Source organism: Podarcis raffonei, chromosome 7 (assembly GCF_027172205.1).
Source record: "Podarcis raffonei isolate rPodRaf1 chromosome 7, rPodRaf1.pri, whole genome shotgun sequence".
NCBI lineage: Eukaryota > Metazoa > Chordata > Lepidosauria > Squamata > Lacertidae > Podarcis > Podarcis raffonei.
Window position 1 is genome coordinate 75,650,112 of NC_070608.1, and position 17,845 is coordinate 75,667,956.

A 17,845-nucleotide genomic window follows, 5' to 3' on the forward strand; every position below is an offset into this window, starting at 1 on the left:
AAAACAACAGAGCGTGACTCCACCCCATCTGGGAGGGGTGAGTCTATCAAGGGTTAACCACCAGTGGGAGGAGCCTGTTGATGCAAATACAACTGAAAGCTCCCCCTGATGTCACCGGGGGTCGTGCCATGGCCCTAGCCACCAGCAAGGGCATCGGACAGGATCCACAACCGCCAGATTCCTTAACCGGAATACCCATAAAATGGAGGGGTAGACGATGGCCACACCCTGCCCTCCAACACACAACCATATTCCAATGCCTAACCGCCAATACCCAAAAGTTGTGACCATTTGCTACGAGGTAGGTGAAAAACCAAGTGGCCGGTGCCAATTTGGAGTGGAGACTGACCAAAGATGTACAGCCTTAGTTCAACAGTTTTTTTGCGCCCAGCAAAGCCGCTGCCAACCAGGGCTGTCCCCAGTCTAACTCAGGAGTCAGGGGAAAATTATAGCAGCCCGCACAGTCCCCAAGGGAACCGAAACACAAAGGGAAAGGTTGAAAAAGAGAACCTAATACTACCAGAGGATAAGATCAGCGCTGACCACGTGGCGCCTTAAAATGGCGGCCACTCGTCGCCATAGCAACCCCGGTAACAGCGGCCCCAGTCACCAAAGGCAGTTGGGAAAACGGCAAGGGGCAATTTGAATTTTAAAGCCGGATGCTACAGGGACCGAGTAAGTAACAAACCCAGCTAATGACACAAACCCCACAGCAGACAAAGGTGGTGTTCTGCGGGATGGGGGTGGGGAGTAACATCCTGAAACAAGGCGAAGGAGGGCAAAAAAGAGGGCAAGAAAGAGGCAGCGCACACACTACTTCCCCACATACAATCCCCGCTCACTGTCAAACACTGATAGACCTTCTAGTAATGAAGGGGCAAAGCCATGAGCCGAAAGCCGCGGGTTTTAAAACGAACACAACCCCTTTTTTAGACCTATCCTCAGCGCAGGCACAGCAATGAGCTTTTAAAAGGACCGAGGGGGGAAATCAAAGCCCGAAAAAACTAGAAAGGGGGAGGATACAGCCAGCCAACCCCACACCCCCGCCTCCAAATCTCGCACACTGCTTCGCAGACCGCTGTCGCCTGAGCCTCTCAGTAGCAGTTGCTGTGTTCAGAGCTGGCGTTCAGAACTGGCAGCGCAAGGCGCTGACAGGGCGATCTTCTGCAGACCAGTTAGCCTAAAGCCAACTAGCTGCTAAAGATCCTCAATGCTTGCTCAGCCTGCACGTGGTCAAGGAGGTCCTTCCTGGAGGTATTAAGCCGACGTCTTGATCCAACGAGAAGCAGCAGCACAATGGCTGAGAAACGCTGCCGAGGCCGCGTTTGAGTGGCTAAACCCTGCCCCCAAGCCTCCAGCCGATGGGCTGGCCACCTGGGGGTGTAGCGCAGCAGCCAGAGCAGCTGGACAGGGGGCGGAATGCCCCCTTCCAACACGGGAAACGGCTCCCGCTCACAACTCCAGTGTGGTGTAGTGGTTAAGAGTGGTGGACTCGTAATCTGGTGAACCGGGTTCGATTCCCTGCTCCTCCACATGCCGCTGCTGGGTGACCTTGGGCCAGTCACACTTCTCTGAAGTCTCTCAGCCCCACTCACCTCACAGAGTGTTTGTTGTGGGGGAGGAAGGGAAATGAGAATGTTAGCTGCTTTGAGACTCCTTCGGGTAGTGATAAAGCGGGATATCAAATCCAAACTCTTCTTCTTCTCCTCCTCCTCTCCTTGAGAAGGAGAGGCTTATGCAGTACATTTCCAAACACATTTCAAAGTGTTTAAAGTCCTAAATGGCTTTGGCCCTGTATACCTGAAGGAGCATCTCCACCCTCATCATTCAGCTCAGACACTGAGGTCCAGCTCCGAGGGCCTTCTGGTGGTTCCCTCAGTGAGAGAAGTGAAGTTACAGGGAACCAGGCAGAAAATCTTTTCAGTAGTCGTGCCTGCCCTGTTGGCCTCCCTCCCGTTAGATGTGAGATGTCAAAAAGTTAAACTTTTTGTAGACATCTGAAGTCAGCCCTTTTTCAAAATATTGAATGTTTTGTTTGGTTCCTTTATATTTTGTTGGAAGCTGCCCAGAGTGGCTGGGGTAACCCAGTCATATGGGTAGGGTATAATAAATAAATTAGAATAATAATATTATTATAGGTAAATAAAAGGTAAAAGAACCCTGGACTGTTAAGTCTAGTCAAAGGTGACTATGGGGTTGCAGCGCTCATCTCGCTTTCAGGTCAAGAGAGCTGAAGTTTGTCCACTGACAGCTTTCTGGATCATGTGGCCAGCATGACCAAACCTCTTCTGGCACAGCGGGACACCGTGACGGAAACCAGAGTGCACAGAAACGCCATTTACCCTCCTGCCACAGCAGTACCTATTTATCTACTTGCACTGGCATGCTTTCGAGCTGCTAGGTTGGCAGGAGCAGGGACCGAGCAACAGGAGCTCAGTCTGCTGTGGGGATTCGAACTGCTGACCTTCTGATCGGCAAGTCCTAGGCTCTGTGGTTTAACCCACAAGAGATACTTGTCTTTAAATGTGCAGTTAATCAAATTTTTCCTTCCTTCCCCTCCCTAGTTGTGGTTTAGACCACAGCACCACCTGTTTCCAATTATTATTATAACTTTATTTAATTATGGTTGTCCCTATCTAGTCTGAGGTCCATTCAGGAAACTTCCTAATATAACTGTGAAAAAGTTTTCATTATCCATTTGGTTATAGCTTCTCCACTTTAAAATACATAGAACTCAACACCTGTGTGGCTTGCCCAATATTGCTTACAGTTCTCACTTCTTAGGCAGTATCTGTCATGTGACAAAGACACATGAGAGCAGAAGCAGCAAAGCAGGCTGGGAAGTGCTGGGACTGCACAGTCAATTTTTCAATTTATTTCAATTTATTTACGGCTATTAGCCCATAAAGTATGTACAAACATAAAAACACAGAGACATAAAGGCCGATATATCCGACAACAGAAGGTGAACACCACGATGCAAGGGTGGGTCATTGAGCAGAGCCAAATGACAGCTTGGGGCCAGGAGAGCTCCAAGGGACAGTTCACAGAAAAAAGAAAAACTGAAGACGAGATCCGACATGCACTCTCATCATAACAGTCCGATTAGTTTTGATGTTTTTGTTGTTTTTTGGTGGTTTTTGCGTGTGAGATAACTGCATTCAGGAATCTCGCCACCTGCAGAGTTACAGAAGGATCTGTATCCTGCAAAAGCAGTGCGGCGTGTAACTCAACAGGCTTGCCAACCAAGTGCAGTAAAGCAGGACCCAGGAATTTAGTCCTGGCTATGCTATGTAGGGGACAGTTGAACATTATATGTGGAAGAGATTCAACAGTTTTCCCATCACACACGCATAGCGGAGACACCAAACCCTTGGAAAATCTGTGGCTCAGCAGGTTCGATGGAAAGACATTGAACCTTGCACGAATAAATGCAAGTCGGTGTGGTACTGATGAAAGAGATGACATGTATGATGGAAGGCCAAGTGGTGGGGATATTCCGTGATACCTGGGGGAGCAGACACCCCCACCCCAAACTGTTTGGAACCATGTTGTTTATGAAGAAGTTTATTTTAACTAAGTAAAGCTTTTATTCTTTAAAACTCTGCATTATTAATTTACGCTGCGCGTCAGTATCAGGAACCAAGCTACCACACTGATCTTTCCTTCCTAGCTTACTTGGCAGGTTAAGTCTAGCAAAAATAGAATTCCACTCTGGTCCAAAGCAGACATTTCCACTGATATTAATGACCAAACCCATCAAGTTCCTGAGTGGGTCAGCTGATCATATGATTGACTACACCATGTGACTAAAACTCACAAAAATTCAGCTGAGCCATACCTAAAATACACATTGCAAATAATTCTGGACACTGCACACTGGACCCACTATATCCACTAAACAAAAATGATTGATGCAACCATCTTCAATTCATCCGAACTGCATTTTCCCAATCTTGATTTTCAGTTGAAGAAAAGTTGACATAAGGTTTATGTTGACTTGAAACTTTTATTATATTTAGAATAAACTTTCCATGTGGGATTTATTTTTTCCTAGACTTCAGAAAACAGACACACTGCTGTTTCCATCTTGCTTTTGCTCCTGAGACTACCCTCATATTTCAGTCATAAATCTGTCATGCAATCACACTGAATGTGTTAATTGATATCACATTTCCATGTCTCTGTTGCAATATTTGTTGGATGCTAATCCTTTAAAATTACTATTTGCACATTGCCATATGTGCCACATAAACACAGATATTTAAAATAGTGGCTTAACTAGATTTATATCCAAAGTAAATATATTATTAAAAAATTATCTGTAGCATATATGAACCTTTGCACTCTTATTGTCTGAATGATTAAATGGAAGTAAGTTCCATTGAGTCCAGTGGAACGTACTACAAAGTAATTATGCAAAAGTGTCTTGCATAGGAGAGCTGCTATAAAGTCCAATCCTATGCATGCTTATTTAGAAATCCTGTTCTTTTCAACAGGATTTTACACAAATAAATATGGATTAGACTGTAGCCTGGCAAAATTGGCCTGCAAAAAGCAGGGAGGATTACATGAAGACAGGAATTGTTGTACAGTGGTACCTCGCAAGACGAATGCCTCGCAAGACAAAAAACTCGCTAGACGAAAGGGTTTTTTGTTTTTTGAGCTGCTTCGCAAGACGGAAACGTCTTGCAAGTTTGTTTCCTTTTTCTTAACACCGTTAATACAGTTGCGACTTGACTTCGAGGAGCAACTCATAGAACGCGGTGTGGTAGCCTTTTTTGAGGTTTTTAAAGACTTTGGTGATGTTTGAAGCTTTTCAAAAACTTTCCCGACACCATGCTTCGCAAGACGAAAAAAATCGCAAGATGACAAAACTCACGGAACGAATTAATTTCGTCTTGCGAGGCACCACTGTATTTGAATAGTGCAGCAAGACTTTGTACAGTGTTGACCCGAGCTGGTGCGTATGTGTGTTCTGGCAGGCTGCCGGCATATATAAACAGCATGCAGTGGTGGTAATTACAAGAAGATTTATTGTCTACAGTCTTCTTCCTTTCTTTTTACAATCTTTTATTTATTTTTTAATAATATATTTATTAATTTTCCCTTTTTATAATAATAATTACATCTTTATAAAACTCTTTCATTATTTGCTCATACGAGCTGTTGACTTCCCTCCATCCCGCCTCATGGTTTTCATAATTCTAATTTTACCTCATAGCATTTGTATGTTTACGTTTCCCTCCTTCATTTTACCACATATTTTAAATAAATGTAAAATGGTAATAAACATTAACGTTACAAATCTTTTTACAACAACCCTGCTAGTGTTGTTGTTCTGCATCATCTGGACTGCTAAAGGTTCCCCGTGCTTGTTCTACAAATTATTATTAATAATAATCATAGTTACTCTCCCATACTCTCCCATTTACAATCCTGTTATGTCAAGGAGCTCATGGATTTCTCAGTTTCTACTTGTAGTTAAAAGAAGCCTGTGAAAGAAACTGGTCCGAGAGGCCATGATTTGCCCAAGGCCACCTGATGAACTTTATGGCTTGGCAGGTCTCCTCAAAACAATACCAAGTATGGAACTACCTCTCAGCTTCATTTATTAAGTGTACAAATCACTGCCCGCAACGTAATGTCCCAAAGCAATTCACAAGAATAAAATACAGTGAAACAGTAATAAATAAATAATTGCTTAAGTATATTAAGACACATAAAAAGGGTGTCTCTGGACATTAAATTGAGGTTCATACAATAAAAAAATAGTATTTAGAATATACTGGACCCAATTATGTTTGTTTGTTCTCTGAGGGCTTTTAGTCCGAAGGCTGTTTAAAGCTTTTATTATTATTATTATTAAGTGGGATAAAGGAATGGATACATGGATGGATTTTAACCTGTAATGAACTTCCCAGTTTTTACAATATGTTGTTGTTTAGTCGTTTAGTCGTTTCCGACTCTTCGTCACCCCATGGACCAAAGCACGCCATGGGCCTTGTCGTACTCCTTTCCCAATTTTGAACCAATCAGTTGTTCCATACCCAGTTCTAACTGTAGCTTCTTGTCCCACATAGAGATTTCTCAGGAGACAGATGAGGTGATCAGGCACTCTCATTTCTTTCAGAACTTGCCATAGTTTGCTGTGGTCGACACAGTCAAAGGCTTTTGCATAGTCAGTGAAGCAGAAGTATATGTCTTTCTGGAACTCTCTAGCTTTCTCCATTATCCAGCGCATGTTTGCAATTTGGTCTCTGGTTCCTCTGCCCCTTCGAAATCCAGCTTGCACTTCTGGGTAAAGGTGAAGGTTGTTGTTGTTTAGTCATTTAGTCGTGTCCGACTCTTCATGACCCCATGGACCAGAGCACGCCAGGCACTCCTGTCTTCCACTGCCTCCGCAGTTTGGTCAAACTCATGCTGGTAGCTTCCAGAACACTATCCAACCATCTCGTCCTCTGTCGTCCCCTTCTCCTTGTGCCCTCCATCTTTCCCAGCATCAGGGTCTTTTCCAGGGAGTCTTCTCTTCTCATGAGGTGGCCAAAGTATTGGAATCTCAGCTTCAGGATCTGTCCTTCAAGTGAGCACTCAGGGCTGATTTCCTTAAGAATGGATAGGTTTGATCTTCTTGCAGTCCATGGGACTCACAAGTGTCTCCTCCAGCACCTCCAGGTGAAGGTAAACCATTGCAAAAACAGAAGTTGTTAGGTGCACAAACTGGACAGGGCAATGTTCAGTGATTTAAAATTAGGCCACAACATTATTGATTCCAGGTGTACGTTGGATTTGGCTTAGGCATTAGAGGGCTGGTGGAGGGCAGGCACATGATAGAGTCTGTCTGAGGACATTCTTCATCTGCTCCTTTTCTTTTTAATAGACGAAATAAGTCTGATGTTGGACTTAAAGGATTTCATGCAATGCCTTCTCCGCCAAAGCTGTGGATATTGCTATGAGGAAGGCAAATCCAATATTAAGCTTATCTGGTGCACAGAGGGCATTTCAGTTGATGCAGTGACCCTGCAAAAACGTAAGTTGTTAGGTGAACAAACTGGGCAGGACAGTATTCAAAATTGGGCCACAACATTATTGATTCCAGGTGTCAGTTAGATTTGGCTTAGGCAAAAATGGGGCCAATCTGTTTACAGGCAAATGGCTTCCTGGTTCCGAAAACAGCAACCATTATAAAACCACCAGTATCCTAGGAAGCAAAAGATTAATATACAAAACCCACGGCATTACTGAATAAGGTGGGAAAGGAGGGGTGTTTTTCAGCCAACTGGGATTGGGAACAGCCAGCCTGTGGGAGGGATTCAAGACCGGAGTGAAGCCCCATCCACTTAGCCTGGCTGTATTGGCCAGAATTCAAATAAATGGATGGTGGGAAAGCCTGCCAATCCAAGCAGCCGACATAGGAATTCCCCAGCTGCCAGCCACCTTGTCGCAGTGTTGCTTCCTGGGGGTCAGAGCCTGCCACGATGGGCCACAACAGCTGCCCAGCCCATGTCTGGGTAAGCTGCCATTCTCTCTGGCCACCTCCTTGTTAGTATTTTGTGGGAGGGATTCAAGTGTACACTGGAGATTTAGGTTGGTGCAGTTAAAGTGGATTAAAGTGCTCTGTCATCCAGCTTGCTCCTTAAAGTCCAGATATGATCTAACTTCTGCATAAGCAAGCAAATCAAGATGAATGCCCAATAAGTGGTTTGTCAGGCTGAGCTCACTGATCCCTACTCAAGTTGTTGACTATGCCTTCTGTCTAAGAACAATCTTCATCTGTTCTTCTTTTTTAAATAGATGACCATGTCCATTCTGTGGCTCCTTGGTCTTTTCCTATTCGCTGTGGTGCAGACCATGGTTGCCTCACCAACTCTTGATTCCAGAGGTAGGTTGGATTTGGCTTAGGCATTGGAGGGCTGGTGGAGGGCTGGCACATGATAGAGTCGAGCCTAGGATTCATGGGTCCTCCTCAAGGCACAGGTCTACACAGATGACTATGCCTTCTGCCTTAGAACAATCTTCATGTGCTCTTCTTTTTTAATTGATGACCATGTCCACTCTGTGACCCAGTGTTGCTGTTATAGAACTCAGCAGGAAGGAGGGTGAGGACAAAGCCAGAATTAGTCATTTGTATTTTGAAAACATATATATATATATATATATATATATATATATATATATATGTAATATATTTGTGTAAAATTCCAGGTAGCTCCAAAAGGGTTCTAAGGGATCTGAAATTCCTCAAAGGCTTGAAGACTTATGATGAAGATAATATTCCACCAGCTGTAACAAAAAGAATTAGAAAGAAGTTCAACAGCCACTTGGACTTTCAGCCAGCTGTGCAAAGGGGTGAGGGCCACAGAAGAGCAGGACCTTGTTGCAAAGGTGATGGCCCCAAAACGCGAACGACACAGAGAAGCTGAAGGTTTGCTCCCTCTACAAATGCAGAAGCGCAATACAAAGCAAGCAGAACTCAAGAAGGTGATTGACCACTTCCAGGACCTGAAGGATGAAGAAATGAATACCCGGAAGAAAGAACTCGGGAACAACACTGACGTCTGCTCTGAGAAGCCGGACAGGGCTGAAAAGCTGAACAGAGGCTTGGGAGGAAAGAAAGCTAGGAAGGACGGAAGCAGCACGCTTGCCAAGAATTCAGCACACTGACCTCACCAGGGCTGTCTTGTTATCTTCAGGGATGGTGGCTAATCTGGGAACCTTTACCGTTGTGACCGTACAGAATGTCAGAAGAAACGGTGGGTTTTGTGCTAGGAGGAGAAAGTCCCATTCTCTACTGATTTCAGCCTGAGTAACACTTATGGGGAACCAGTCAAGATCTGTGCCTGGCTGATTGCCGGACTGCCCATTGATTCCTTTTCGATTGACAATGGTGAATGGAATCTGGTCACAGGTCATGACCTCCAATGCCTGAGACCAGATTCCATTCACCATTGGTCATCCTCCAATGCCTGAGACCAGATAAAATCATCCCGGCCACCCAACTCTTCATCACAGAGAACATGGGGAAGATATATTTCGAAGCCCCAGAGTGGGAATGTTTTGTAGAATCCTTTGGCACATACCATGTAAGAGAGCAAAGGTGTGGATAAAGTACTTTTTCACACAGTGCCTAGTAAAACGTTGGGATTCTCTCCCCCAAGAAATAATGATGGCCATCAACCTGGATGGCTTTAACAGTAGGTTAGGCAAATTCATGGAAAACAAGGCTATCAATGGCTGCTAGTCACAATGGCCATTTTCTCCCTCCGCTATCAGGGACAGTAAATGCCTCTGAATACCAGTTGCTGGGAATCACAATATCTAGCAAACCTGCTTACAAGTGATGGTTCTTAAAATACACTTAGCATTACATTGTATATTTCTTTTTATTGAAATATTTCTTTCTTTGCATTCAGCACAGGGAAGTGATGAGATTGATGAGTTTTCCCAGAAAGAGGAAGAAAAGGCACCACTGCCACATCTCTCGGCCAACTCTTTGCCTTGGCATTTCATTCAACTTCGCTTCTGGCTTTCCCCAGTTCCTACCATAGTTTTCATTTTCAGGTCAGGGTCATGGGCTTGAGCCCCTGCATTGCAGGATGTTGAACTAGATGACCCTCTATTCCATTCTAACTCTATGATTTTTTCATTCTTTGACTTCATAATCCGTCCATTCCTGTGTAAGGTCTTCCTTGCCCTCTGCCTTCCCCTCTCTGCCCCAGATGTTAATCTTCTTGTGGTTTTAGGCCTCATCTGCACCATATATTTAAAGCAATATCATACCTATTTACACAGTCTAAAATCCTGAGAACTGGAGTTTATTAAGGGTGCTGAGAGGTTAGTTCCTCTTCCTAGGGAACTCTGGAGCTTGCAGCTCTGAGGGGAAAACAGTTATTAGATTTTAGGCATATATTGACTGATTACAAAAGTTTGCTACCTTCAGTTTTATTTTAATTTTTCCCTTTTTTGTTGTAAGTTGCTGTTTATTTGTCAGGATACACACACACATCCCTTTTTGTTTATTTTGTATGGGACAGACAGCCACAGCAGCATAGAAAGCAGTAGGATAGATAAGGCACAACTTCAAAGGAGAAGGCTATTACTGTAGTCAGTTGGACAGGAAGAAATGACAGCATTGGATATAGAAGAAAAGAGGATGCATCAAATATGAAACATGGACTGCATGTCTAAATAATTGTTCCACCCCTGAGCTTTTGCCATAACCAGATAGTAATATTGGCTCGGCTAATTAGGCCACACAATACCTTACTGCACCAGCTCACTTGCCTTATGGATATGCTTTGCAGTATTCAAGCTTTTAGTTCCTTTAAGGCCAGAATTCAAAAGATGGAGATTCAAAGGGGGACAACATATATCTCATGCAGTGAATGGGCTAGACACATTTTAGAGGACATTCTGGGGAAGAGTAACTCAGGCCTCTTAGAATGATGTTTCCACAAATACCACACAAGAAACAATTCAGCCTTAGCAGAGATCAAAGAACAGGACTCTGCATTCCTGCCTTGTGGAATTCTCTGAAGGGATAAAGGAGCACCTAAGTTGTGCTTTCAAGACATCTGCAAGAAAAAGGTTTCTTACTTTAGCCAGACCCTGTTGACACAAGTGCTACCAAGAGCACAAAACACTTGGAGAAGTGTTCATAAGCTGCTGTTCCCCACATCACCCTATTCAAATGAAACAGCTCAGGCTGACCTGTGTTATTCCTATGGCAGCCCGAGACACCACTGTCCTGATAACCTTAGGTGGGTTATGCCATGCTTTGTCTGGAGTTTGTCTGCCCCATTGTAAGACTCAGCTGCCAGCTCAATTGGCTGCTGTACTTGGAATGGGATTGAAGAGGCACCGTTTTGTTTTTGTTTTTTGCTTCAATCAGCAAAATGTATTAGTCTGGCTCTGCATATTGACTGATAGCAAACTGTTCTTATTGATAATAATGTAACTTTTGCTGCATTTGAAAGCCATTTACTCTTTTCCAACTTTCAGGCTGACGACTTATTCATGGGGCCAGTTCAGCCTTGTTTGGAATTTCTTCGCCATCATTGCAGGGTCATGGCTAAGACATCCCCCATCCATCTCACTCTTTCCATGAACACACTGTATATTGCTTTGCTTGATAAGGATCCTGTGAGCTTCATCTTCCCGCTTGCCCACCTCCACCTTGTTGTGCCCTAAGACTGAGGGAGCAACTGCGTTAGTTCCCCAATCTCATTTGTGCCCTAGAAAGATATGGAAATGTCACGGAGGAAGCCCATGTTGAGCTGCATCCAGCTTAATCTGCAGAGCACACTGGTATGTGTATGCAAAGGAATGAACTGGGGAAACTTAAAACTGTAGTAAAGCACATGTGCTGCTGTTCTGGAATAATTTGTTCTGGAATTATTCTAGTTCACCCAGAATTCAGGAAGAGTGGGATGTAGGAATGCTCTGGCACAAACCAGAAGAACAGCTGTACATAGCATTGGCACTTTCTTAGTGGGAAGCAATGCACAAATCTAACAAACCTATAAAATGGAAAGTTGTAATAGGTGAAGTCATCTGGCCTCCCTAGGCTAACCATTTGCCTTTACCTGTCACCTGTTTCCATATGAAATGCGTCTTGCACTGAAGTCCATAGGGCTATCTTCACCTACAACCTAGGTTTATCTCTACTCCAGATTCTCAATATAGTGCATCTAACAAAATGGTTTTGAAAATCCATATTCACTTTGACCTTGTCATACCACAGATATCCATGTCACCCAAACCTTAAGTCATGACCCTCTAATTCCAAAATCCCCCTATTCCTTAGGATCACTCACTCCTTCATCCACGCTAAGCAATAGGTGGCAAAATACAATTTCTAATCAGGCAGCTCCAATCCTCCCCTTTGCTTTACATCTTGCAGTACTTTCATTTTAACTTGTGGTTTTTTTCATTGCCATAACACTTAGATAAACCCCTTTTGCCATTCTTTAAATAGTGACTCAGTCGCAAGAGGTATTATTTGAAATAAAAATATCATTCTAGGCAAAAAATTCATTTTTATCACTAAAATTTTGCCGAGCAATGACAATTTTAACTTTCCCCATCTTGTCATAATAATTCAAGACAGGGGTGCCAGATTACATCACAATCCAATGTTAAGTTTATATTGGGGTTATCTGGTGCACAGAGGACATTTCAGCAAATGAGCTGCAAATAGGTAAGTTGTTAGGTGAACAGCCTAGGCGGGAAAGTGTTCTGGGATTTAAAAGCTGTCTAAAAGCAATATTCATCTGCTTTTCTTTTTTCATAGATTGCGATGTCGATTTTCTGGATAATTCTCTTGGTGTCAATTTCTGGCACCAAGCATGCTGAGGTAAGAAAAAAATGTGACTAGGGTAGGGCTTGCCGATACGAAGGTCTGCAGTTTGAATCCCCGTGACGGGGTGAGCTCCCGTTGCTCGGTCCCTGCTCCTGCCAACCTAGCAGTTCAAAAGCATGTCTAAGTTCAAGTAGATAAATAGGCACCGCTCTGGTGGGAGGGTAAACAGCGTTTCTGTATGCTGCTCTGGTTTGCCAGAAGTGGCTTAGTCATGCTGGCCACGTGCCTGGAAGCTGGACGCCGGCTCCCTCAACCAGTAAAGCGAGTTGAGCGCCACAACCCCAGAGTCGTCCGCGACTGGACCTAACAGTCAGGGGTCCCTTTACCTTTTACCTTTAAAGGTAAAACATTTGCATTTATTGCTAAAAATGTCTAAAAATGCCCCCCCTTTCACTGGCAGAGGAAGAGGAGTGCAGGGGGAGCACACCACCCCCGGCAGCATGATCCTGGCAGGGTGCCATTGCAGCTTCCTGCCCCCAGGACGCACGCCCCGCCTTCTCTCTGCCCCCCAGTGCCGGAGCATGAAGCTCCAGCATTGCCCCTTTTGTGGGTGGGGTCACAAGAGAGTGAGTGTGATGCAGTTAGCATGTTAGGCCGGGGGAGACCAGGGCTATCAAATCCCTACTGAGAATATATTTGATGTCATTACAGGAGGAGTGCGAGAGCGACCTGGTGGAGCGAATGCCCGCCCTGGAAGGTCCGTTTTCGGCTCTCCATCCCCTGAAGCTGACGAATACCTCATTTGTCAACTGCATAAACGATCCACCAGGACCTGTCATGTTGGGCATGGAAAATGTGAAAAAAACGCCAGAAAGAAAACCTGATTCAACTGGAAGCGGTAATTTATTTTTTTAATCCTCTATTGGGAGGGGTTGTCATGTGTTTCTTTGTTGATACTGAGCATTTTCATCGTATCACTTTATATTATATATATTCAGACATTCAACCTGTAGACTTTAGTCCATTAGGGCAAGTGGGGAACTGCCCTAAAAAGCTAAGCCTCTGTTAGCCAGCCCCCATCTGCTCCTGCTCCTCCTTAGACCCAGTGTTGCTGTTATGGAACTCAGCAGGAAGGAGGGTGAGGACAAAGCCAGAATTAGTTCACTCTGCCTGTCATTGGCTCTAATTCCCCACTACTGTTGACTCTCCCGTATTCTGCCCTACAAGTCCAATGGGCATCAGCCCCTCCCCCTGCATTCAATGCAATAAAATGAACCATAGATGCAAGTGTCATTTTATGACCTTATCCATTTCCTTTGGCTTAAGAATCACCTGGATGCTCCAAAAACTATTACAGGGGAAAGAACAGCAAGGTTGAAAATCTTCCAGATTTTTAAAATGAGATATCTATATTTTGAAAACATTTTAATATATATGTATTTATTTGAAATTTCAGGTAGTTCCAAAATGGTTGTAAGGCACCTGAAATTCCTCGACTCCTTGAAGACTTCTGACAAAGAGAATTTCCTCCCAGCTGTAATGAAGAGAAGTAGAGAGAAGTTGTGGACTTTCAGCCAGGTGGACTTTCAGCCATCTTTCATAGAGCCAGCTGTATCATCTGCCTGCAAAGGCTTGTGCCAAGGAGTTGGATTCATGGAAGCGTACAACCGGGCAGCAAACGTGGTGGCCCCAAAACATCAAGAACTCAGGAAAGAGGAAGGGTTGCACACTCTACTGGTGCAGAAGCTCAATACGGACAGAGACGAACTAAAGAAAGTAACTGACCGCCTCCGGGACCTGAACAATGAACTTGAATCACTTAATAACCGGAAGAAAGAACTTGAAAACAGCATTGAGGAATGCTCTCAAAATCTGGAAATTGCTGAAAGGATGAGCTTGGGAGGAAAGGAGGATAGGGGCACGGAAGCAGCAAGCTATAATCTTTCCATTATCAAGGTTTCTGACTCCACTTACGTAAGGACTTTGGAGAACGCCATCCAGTTTGGAACCCTAGTCTTGCTTGAAAATATCAGCGAGGAAGAGTTGGGTGCCATCTCAGAGCCAGTGCTGCTAATGGCAACTTTCAAACAGCAGGGTGTAGAGTACAGGAGACTGAGAGAGAACATTCTTGAGTACTCAAGCAATTTCAAGTTTTTACTCAATGGATTTCAAGTGGAATACTACTTGGAGGAGTCTGGCCACGTCACCAAGGAGCCCATGTCTCTGGTTATGTTGAAACAGATACATTTTATGGAAATTTGTATCTGTTTTCATCATCTGCCATATCTGTTGCAAGCTCAGTATTATGAACAGAGACTGCGAGAGAACGTTCTTGAGTACTCAAGCAATTTCAAGTTTTTACTTAATGGATTTCTAGTGGAATACTACTTGGAGGAGTCTGACCACGTCACCAAGGAGCCCATGTCTCTGGTTATGTTGGAACAAGTAGATTTTATGGAAATTTGTATCTGTTTTCGTTATCTGCCATATCTGTTGCAAGCTCAGTATTATGAACAGAGACTGAGAGAGAACGTTCTTGAGTACTCAAACAATTTCAAGTTTTTACTCAATGGATTTCAAGTGGAATACTACTTGGAGGAGTCTGACCACGTCACCAAGGAGCCCATGTCTCTGGTTATGTTGAAACAGGTAGATTTTATGGAAATTTGTATCTGTTTTCATTATCTGCTGTATCCATTGCAAGCTTAGTATTATTAACATACTATTAACATACTATTATTAACATATTATTGTTGAAAGACAATAGCTGTGGACACACCAAGGCCCATGACTTCCTCCAAAGAATCCTGGGCACTGTATCTTTCAGAGCTACAATTCCCAGCACCCTTAACAAACTACAATTCCTGATTAGTTAGAAAGCAACATCACTGGCAGATTCTGGTACCTAGTTGCCCACTAAAATGTTGGTGCATTTTTGTTTTGATTTTTTTCCTGAATTTGAATACGATTGTGAAATGTGGTGAACTGAAGAATGGGACAGTAAGGAAGTAATATGTAGATTATGCCCTCTCCCTTGGTTGTCCTCCTTAGGTTGCAGTTTCTGATGCGAAGGAGCAGCTAGTGGGTGCAGATGAAAAGGAAGCCAATGAAGCGGCTGCTATTGCCCAGGGTATTCAGGTAATTGTGCTGTGCAGCCTGGTGCTCCCTCCCCATTCTCTACTATGCCAACTTACCTGAGAGTAAGCCCCCTTGAACCCAAGAAGACTGAAAAAAGAGGCACACACAGGGCTGCACTGTCAGCACATGATGTGCCCTTCCACAGTTGCTCATTAACTAAAGAGCCGCAATTAAGAGGGAATGTTCACACATGATGTTACTTAGAGGGGTTTCAACCCCTTGCCCCCCCCCCACACTTCTGATCTGCCCATAGCTGTCAACTTTTCCCTTTTCTTGCGAAGAATCCTATTCGAAATAAGGGAATTTCCCTCAAAAAAAGGAAAACGTTGACAGCTGCCTCCCTAGGGTTGCTATTTACCCCAGAGTTAAAAGTAATATTGGGCAAAAAATGCCCTCCTTTTGTGGGGTCACGAGTGAGTGAGTGTGATGCAGTTGAGTGTTAGGCCAGGGGAGACCAGGGTTCCAATCCACACTGAGTTCTAAAACTCACTGGGTGACCATGTTCCCATTGCACCAGGGAGTGCATTTGACAGGTGGGGAACTGCCACTGAGAGGGCCCTCAATCAATACCAATCAAGGCACATCCAGTGGCAGCACCTGGAATAAGAAGGGAAAGGGTGGTTCTTGGAAAGTTATTGTTTCACTGGACTGTTCATCCTGACTATGTGGCATATTTGATATGATTACAGGAGGAGTGCAATGGAGACCTTGCCGAGGCAATGCCAGCCATGAACACTCCCCTGAATGAAACTACACATTCTGGGGAAGAATAACTCAGACCTCTTACAATGATGTTTCCACAAATACCACACAAGAAACAATTCAGCTTTCACAGAGATCAAAGAACAGGACTCTGCATTTCTGCCTTGTGGAATTCTCTGAAGTAATAAAGGAGCACCTAAGTTGTGCTTTCAAGGCATCTGCAAGAAAAAGGTTTCTTACTTGAGGCAGACTCTGTTGACACAAGTGGCCACTTCTTTCTTTTTAAATCACCCCTCCAATCTTCTCTTAGCAGAGGGCGGACGAGATTTAAAGTGGACGCCTGCCAATTTTTAATTTTAAAACCATTCTGGGTTATAAAACTGTGTGATTATTCTTGCTTAGGCGATCCTGAAGAAAAGAGCTTCTGGTTTTATTACTGGTCATGAGTGTAGGGTGAAAAAGAAAGACAGGCGGCGGTGCGGGGGGGGGGAATGACAGCAGTGGCCGCAAACATTTTAATCTCCCACCATGCTTAAATGCAAAGCCTGCAAGACCAGAAGCGTTTGTGTCTTGGTTTGGCGATTTTGTTGCTTTAATGCAAAGATCCAATTTAGCAGTTTCAAGTTCAGGGCCAAGGTCAAATATACAGGTTAGTATATAAAGCCTTTAACAGCTTGTCCCTAGTTTACTTGTGAGATTTCCTTATCCTATATATGTCCATGCAAGTGCTTGGATCTGTGGAACTGGCACTACAAGTGCCACATAATACTTGATCCGCATTTGTAAGAAATAGATATTTTCAGATGGAACTCCCAAGCAGGTACCTTCACTCTACACTTTTTGGAGCCTGCTAAAAACATCCATAAATGTAGAATCTTGACATAGATTTTAATTTACTCCCTGCCCATTGTTGATCTTATTTATTTTTCAATGTTTTCAATAGTTGTTTCCTTTTTTTTTAGATGATTTTATGCGTTTACTCTTTTTGTAAACTGCTTTCAGGTTTTCTTGCAATCAAGTGATGTATAGATCTTGTGAAATAAATAAATATAAATATACACCCAGATTTAGGCAAGCCCTATCAGGACCATGGACAGGTCCTGTGACCTCCAGTGGCTGCAGTTTTCTCTTGATTGTGGTTAATGGGTGGATGTTGTCTCAGCAAAGAGGTTGAGGTTGGCAAACCCTGCCCTGCAATTAGCCCTGCCTTTGCAGACGAGCTGGCTGTGTTCTTTAAAGGGATGTTGTCCACTTCCATAACTGCTAACATCTACAAGGCTGAAAGATGAAATGCTACTGGGGACTCATCCTAAGGCTTTGAGTCACAAACCCCACCTGAGCCCACTCACAAAGGGCCATCACAAACCCCACCTCAGCCGTCCCACAAAGCACCATCACAAACGCCACCTGAGCCCACTCACAAAGGGCCATCACAAACACAACCTGAGCCCTCTCACAAAGGGCCATCACAAATCCCACCTGAGCCCACTCACAAAGGGCCATCACAAACCCCAACTGAGCGCTCTCACAAAGGGCCATCACAAACCCCACCTGAGCCCTCTCACAAAGCACCATCACAAACCCCACCTCAGCCCACTCACAAAGGGCCATCACAAACTTACCTCAGCCCTGTCACAAAACGCCCTCACAAACCCCATAGTATATTGGGATTTGTGACAAAACTCCATCATCCCTAGTAATGCA

The 17,845-nt window shown here is 44.0% G+C and overlaps 2 protein-coding genes and 1 pseudogene across 2 annotated transcripts; all 3 read left to right on the forward strand.

Moving 5' to 3' along the window:
* The first annotated feature begins 629 nt into the window (after positions 1 to 629).
* On the forward strand, positions 630 to 10,624 carry LOC128417896 (dynein axonemal heavy chain 3-like; annotated as a pseudogene).
* Positions 10,625 to 10,739: 115 nt separating this feature from the next.
* On the forward strand, positions 10,740 to 14,542 carry LOC128418111 (dynein axonemal heavy chain 3-like; the record flags this gene model as incomplete). Its single annotated transcript, XM_053397575.1, has 4 exons — positions 10,740 to 11,307; positions 12,293 to 12,355; positions 13,013 to 13,199; positions 13,758 to 14,542. Coding segments are annotated over exons 1-4 (1,098 nt in total), but the record flags the coding sequence as incomplete, so codon positions are not given.
* On the forward strand, positions 14,539 to 16,358 carry LOC128417899 (dynein axonemal heavy chain 3-like). Its single transcript, XM_053397123.1, has 3 exons — positions 14,539 to 14,950; positions 15,353 to 15,439; positions 16,129 to 16,358. The coding sequence occupies exons 1-3, from the start codon at positions 14,552 to 14,554 to the stop codon at positions 16,210 to 16,212; spliced, it is 570 nt and encodes a 189-aa protein (XP_053253098.1). The 5' UTR covers positions 14,539 to 14,551; the 3' UTR covers positions 16,213 to 16,358.
* The last annotated feature ends 1,487 nt before the right edge of the window (positions 16,359 to 17,845 follow it).